This window comes from Carex rostrata, chromosome 4 (assembly GCF_964058835.1).
Source record: "Carex rostrata chromosome 4, lpCarRost1.2, whole genome shotgun sequence".
NCBI lineage: Eukaryota > Viridiplantae > Streptophyta > Magnoliopsida > Poales > Cyperaceae > Carex > Carex rostrata.
The window spans coordinates 6,876,064-6,882,063 of record NC_135921.1 but is presented as its reverse complement, the minus strand read 5'-3'; the positions used below and the strand labels follow the sequence as shown (position 1 = coordinate 6,882,063).

The window sequence follows — 6,000 nt, the reverse complement described above, 5'->3', positions numbered from 1 at the left end:
CAAAACATGCATCAAAGTGAAGTAATAGAAGAGTAGCCTCAGTTTGGTTTTGTTTTTGGCGATTTCTGCTTATAAAGGGTTGTTTTGCAATATTTTAGTTTTTGTGTGTTTAGTTGGAGATCTTTGTTTTTCTAGGTTAGATGCTATGTTGCATTTGGTATTGTTTTGGATGTATGTTTTACATTTGTAGCTTGTTTCTTACATGATCTGGTACCAGAGGTTTGGTACCGACTCCTATGACATTGTAGGTTTCTTTATATAAGAAATCGGTGGTTTTATCCACTTTTATCAAAAAAAAAATTATCCTTGCTGTTGCTGATGTGTTACCTTAGTGGAAAATGAAGATGTTTCACTAATTTTGTCATTTAGATATACTTAGCCTTAGCTCAAAACTTTGTGGCTTAGTTTTAGCAAATTTAGCATACTTTTGGTGTCTTGCTAATAGCAAGATTTGACGGTTTTATTGTCTTTTACTAAATTTTTGGTTTGTAAGGAGGAATAATGAACTCCAGCCTAATGAATAGATAAACACTGATCTTTGTAATTATTATATTTCAGGAATGAAATGGGCTTTTTTGTCTTTAAAAAAAAATAATATATACAAAATAATTAAATATCAAAGGGCTTACATGTTAAATTCCAAACTAAATAACTGATTGCTTGATTTAGTACAGGCTGCACAGCATAAGTTGTATATAATTATTCCTCAAAAAAAAAAAGTTGTATATAATTAAAATCTTGGAAACCGGATCCTTCCTGGTACCAGACTCAAAATAAATGTCAACAGACGGCCCAGATTAACCTGGCACAAATCTCTAACGGACTCCTACCGTTTCCACAGGCACCGGATTGAATTTTGGTCCTTCCTGGTACCAGACTCAAAACAATATTTTGGTCCTGGCACAAATCTCTTACCGTTTTCCACCGTCTCTAATCGTACAGCAAAAGCATTTCCACCCAAAAATAAATAAAAATAAAATAATAATCGTACAGCAAAAGCTGCTAGCCTGCTACGTGTCTTGAACACGTCTCTTTCTTATTGGTTACTGGCTGTGGCCTTTGCCCTTTGGCCATGTAGTTTGCGAATTCGTATCCTCTGAGATATCTCAAACTTTGTGTGACTTTATGAAAAATCCCAACCGTTTAAATATGTCCTGCACAAATCTCAAAGCACACATAATACTGACCCCCTACATCATCCCCGAATAGGCACCGGACACGTCGGTCACGCAAAAGTTGAGATATCTCAAGAGGACACGCACTCGTAGTTTGCCCCACCGTGACTGGCGTTACATGTTAAATTCCACATTGTTTTCAGTTTTCACCCCTACTTGTTATTCGTTAAAATCCTTCCCTGTACGTCTTATTTGACAACATATGCAACATATGCAAGTGCAATCAAGAAAACAAAGAACAAAAAGTGCAAATTTAACAAGATATATTTGCAATGGAGCATATATATTGTTTGAATTAAGAAACTATTTTTTTTAAATAAAAGTACATAAAAATGTAACATTTTTGCATCAACAGGGGGGCATAAAAAAAATATAGCCAACGTTTACAGAAAATCTTGGGATATATATCAATCAAATTAATTTAGAAAAAAAAAACTCTCCATATGAAATCTCTCTATTTTTTTTTTAAAATTTAGCAGCTGCTGCCAAGGTGATTTATAAATTAAACAGTGTTTTTCAAATTACAACCAAATATATCAATAATAAACTTTTTTTTTATTGAAAACTCATAAGCAATTGTATTGATTCAAAGAGTTACAAGTTAGTTGCTACATGATATTAGACAACGAGTGTCTTTAAAACACACAGAGGTATGTGCATCCCGTAGACACAAATGTGATCATCCTTGCTTAATTATAATGATCAAAGCCTAGTGATTGTTATATATGTGCACATATTTGTTTTGTTTCTTCTGGCAAATGACACCGTATCGAACTCTCTTCCACTTAGAGGAAAGTGCAGACGAGAAGACACTGAATCAAATTGGATCAGAAATTGAATTAACCAAACCAAGACAGTCACCACTCATAAAAATATGCAGGCGAGAATGCACTAAATCAAACCAAATCAGGAACTGAATCAACCGAACCGAAGCAGTCACCTCTTGGAGGGAGAGTCACCATTGTGGATGCCAGAAAAAGAACTTGAAAGCTGGAGGAGGAAGAAAAATATAACATTTTAGCATCATTATCATTGGCAATAACTATAAAAAAAAAAAAACATGTATCTTATTCATATATAGTTGTAGTATATATTGCGGAAGTAGAACGAATTCATATCACCCTCAGTCGAATTTGAAAAGTCGAAACAGATCGAAGAACAATAGTCATATTTACTAAGTAGAAACACCTGCTCAGACGGATGACAGAGAAAATCATTTACTCGACCAAAGGGGAAGAGGAGAGGAAAGGGGGGGGGGGGGGGGGGGGGGGGGGGAATTTGTATCCCCTTAGGTTGACTGACTGAGTAGAATTGAATTGGACGGTCTGAAAATGAATTGGCATGCATCTCAAAGCACAAATAATCATGCCCCCTCTGTCATCCTGAATTGAATCGGACGGTCTGAAAATAAATTGGCATGCATCTCAAAGCACAAATAATCATGCCCCCTCTGTCATCCTGAATTGAATCGGACGGTCCAAAAATGGATTGGCACGCATCTCAAAGCACAAGTAATCCTGCCTCCTCTGTCATCCTGAATCCCGACCGACTGAGAGTAAATCTGAGCCGTCCGTTTCACTTGTGTTGAGTCAGGTACCTGGGAGAATACTGATCGCGGGGGGCGGAATCACTTTGTGGATAAGAACAACCCCAATTGTATAAAATGCAAAATGGAAAACGGTCGGGTCTTAATTTGCGAGGCCCACAAAATAGAAGCCCGAAGGCCTCCACTATCCTTGATTCCTTTCGTTCACTGCACGTGGCCTTTCTATCTGATCTCACAGTCGGCATTTAAAGGCACGAATCTGATTCTGACAGCAAACATTACCTTTAAAAATCTGAACACAGTTTCACACAAAGCTTTTCTTCCTCCCAGTGAGAAAGAATCCATAAAGCAACATAAAAGTTGCAAAAACGCACTAAAGCAATGTTACATCAAAAGCATTCATTCTCTGTCTCCCTATAGACCTTACATATATTTATTTCCAAGTCCTTTAAACCACACAAAGATAGTAATAACTAGATAACAAAAATCATATATCTTCACTGGTAGAAAGTAGAAAAACCATGGCAAAAGTAGAAGCGGTAATTGTTTGTATTTTGATCATACTCATGGATGTAGTTGCTGGAATTCTAGGCCTCCAAGCAGAGAAGGCTCAAAATCATGTATGAACTTCTTAATTTTTTTTTTTTAGAGGAAAACTTCTTAAATTTTTTAGTTTTATTTCCATTGAATATATACTGTGTTTGTTTGATCATAAACCCTTCAAAGTTCAAGCAATTGTATAATATGCAAATCATATGTGAATACCAAGCAGAACCAAGGTTTGGAAATTAAAAATTAATGCTCTCCATTCTTGTTATCTTATATTTCTTCAAATATATAGTAAGGAAACTGCAAATTCCCATTTGGCAAAATCTCCCCTTGAATTTAAGTTTTATTTCTCTAATTATTTATAATTTTCTTCTTTTTATTTGAAGGGGAGGCACTTGAAGGTGCTATTCATAGAATGCAAGGAACCGGTACACCAAGCGTACCGGCTTGGTATCGCAGCCGCCGTACTCCTCGCATTGTCACATGTCATTGCCAATTTGCTCGGAGGCTGCACGTGCATTTGCTCGAGAGATGTCCTTAGCGGGTCAAGTGCTAACCGCCGGGTGGCCGCTATCACACTTGTTATATCATGGTAGTTCACTAAAACATCAATTAATATTAATTCTTAATTAAGTAACACTAATCAGAGAAACCTGATGAAATCCCTCTTCTGTTACTTCAGCGCAGATGCCTTAAAAAAATAATATATCATGTCAATCCTGAATAAACCCAAAATTAATTAAGACCATATATAGTGTCATATGATTCTTATCTAATTATTTTTTGTCAACTCTGTCTTAATTAATTATAGGTTAATTTTGGGTGTTGGTTTCGCTCTGCTGATAATCGGTGCATTGTCAAATAAATCCAAGTCGAGAGCGACATGCGGATTCCCTCATCATAATTTTCTCTCCGTTGGTGGGATTCTGTGCTTCATTCATGGCATCTTTTGTTTAGCTTATTTTGTATCTGCAAATGCCGCAAATAGAGAAGACAAACCACAAAGAAGCATTATTTCTCATGGTGTTCATCCCTGATAAGACAATGTAGTAGAGATGTTCTCTTTTGCAAATTATATATATATATATACCCAATATATATTTGTATGTTGCAAATTAATGTTTTGTTTTTTTTTTCTTTCTTTTGATGTACTTGTATTTATATATATCCAGCATTTCTGGGTTCATGTCATATTTTAACATATAGAGAATGAAAGCTTTAAGAAAATAAACTTCAAGATTAAACAGCTTTATCAACATAATGATAAGATTATATATTATATATCATTCAAAAGCTCCATTTATGGTTTGATATTTATGATTACATTTCTTGCTCCATAAATCAAGATTATATTATATATCATTCAAAAATGTAAGTTTGAATTATTCAAGTGCTCAGACATCAGTTTTTAATTAAAGAAAACAATTTAGAATATGAATTTAGGATAGATTTAAATGTTTCAGGATCATCCATAATGCATAGAATTTTAATCTAAGAAAAAAAAATGATAATTTCTAGAGTCAAATATATGAAATACGGTTATCTGGAAAAATATGTCCCACGTTGCATTAACTTCAAGAACTTATCTTGAATATTCGTTTAGCTGAATATATATGTACAAACCTGTTAAGAAAAAGTTATATTATTTATTATAATTAGATACAAAATTCGAATGTTAGTTTATTTTAACTTTTATATTTATGAATAAGTACAAGTCTAAATAATACTTTATAATGACTTTTATTATTTCAGGATTCTTTTGCCAATTTTGTTCAATATCTATATAATATAAATTACTAGAATTGTGCGCAACTGGAACATTTTATGAGATTAAAAAGAAATTTTCATACAAAATAATATATTTTTATAAAATAATAGACCAATGAAAATAATACTTATTCAACAATATTTCTGATTGATACTAAAATTGAATATTGATTTTGATCTAAATTATAAATAATAAATCAACTAGTATAATAAAGTCAAATAAAAAATAATATCGACTTAATACAAATTGAAGATATTAAAGTAGTAGCCATATTATACACCTTGTATCATAAAAAAATTGTTAATTAAAAGAGTTATTTGATTATTCGCTGATATGTCATTTATTATTTTCATGAATAACAAATGATATATATATATATAAAAAAATTACGGAAATTTATTATAGTTGTTCCCCAGTAAAAACACTAAGTGGTTCATTTTTAATATAAAAAGAGGTCAAGCGAGTTTATATATCAAGATTTACAAGCTACAAGCTTCATATAAGCGCATATGTGGAATAACTATAATCCTTTTTTCTTCTGTTTTTCAGAACGTTGGAAAAAAAAATACTGTTTTATATCACAACAAAGAGTCATCTATTTTGCATTGCTTCGCTCACAAGAAGTGAATGATAATTTTCTTGATTGTGGAAATAATTGAGAAAATAAATATACCTGGAAATTTTAAGTCGGCAGGCCCAATTGCTTTCCTCCTAAGTCATAATTGAAGTTGCAATGTTTAAAAACCGATTCATGGTCTTGTTTGGGTAATAGAGAGGCCCATCCATTAATTTGGGCTATTCTAATATTAATTCAAATAAAGGTACTACTACTATTAAACCTAGAACTGGGGAATTTTATTCATAGTAATTATAAAATTCAGATGTACGAAAACAGATAGAGTATATCGTTTTCAACTAATATAGTAAGATCGTCAGTATTGATCGCGATCCAACATTTTATG

At 32.9% G+C, this 6,000-nt stretch overlaps 1 protein-coding gene across 1 annotated transcript; it reads left to right on the top strand.

Moving 5' to 3' along the window:
- Window positions 1-3,130: 3,130 nt before the first annotated feature.
- On the top strand, window positions 3,131-4,455 carry LOC144553012 (protein VASCULATURE COMPLEXITY AND CONNECTIVITY-like). The gene is made up of 3 exons (XM_078301078.1): window positions 3,131-3,341; window positions 3,657-3,862; window positions 4,082-4,455. The coding sequence occupies exons 1-3, from the start codon at window positions 3,243-3,245 to the stop codon at window positions 4,305-4,307; spliced, it is 531 nt and encodes a 176-aa protein (XP_078157204.1). The 5' UTR covers window positions 3,131-3,242; the 3' UTR covers window positions 4,308-4,455.
- Window positions 4,456-6,000: the final 1,545 nt, after the last annotated feature.

What these genes read in the sequence shown, in the direction of transcription:
- LOC144553012 (XM_078301078.1), top strand. Translation starts at nt 3,243, where the DNA reads ATGGCAAAAGTAGAAGCGGTAATTGTTTGTATTTTGATCATACTCATG. An exon ending in CAGAGAAGGCTCAAAATCAT is followed by an intron (nt 3,342 to 3,656) that starts GTATGAACTTCT and finishes TTTTATTTGAAG; the next exon opens with GGGAGGCACTTGAAGGTGCT. An exon ending in ATCACACTTGTTATATCATG is followed by an intron (nt 3,863 to 4,081) that starts GTAGTTCACTAA and finishes AATTAATTATAG; the next exon opens with GTTAATTTTGGGTGTTGGTT.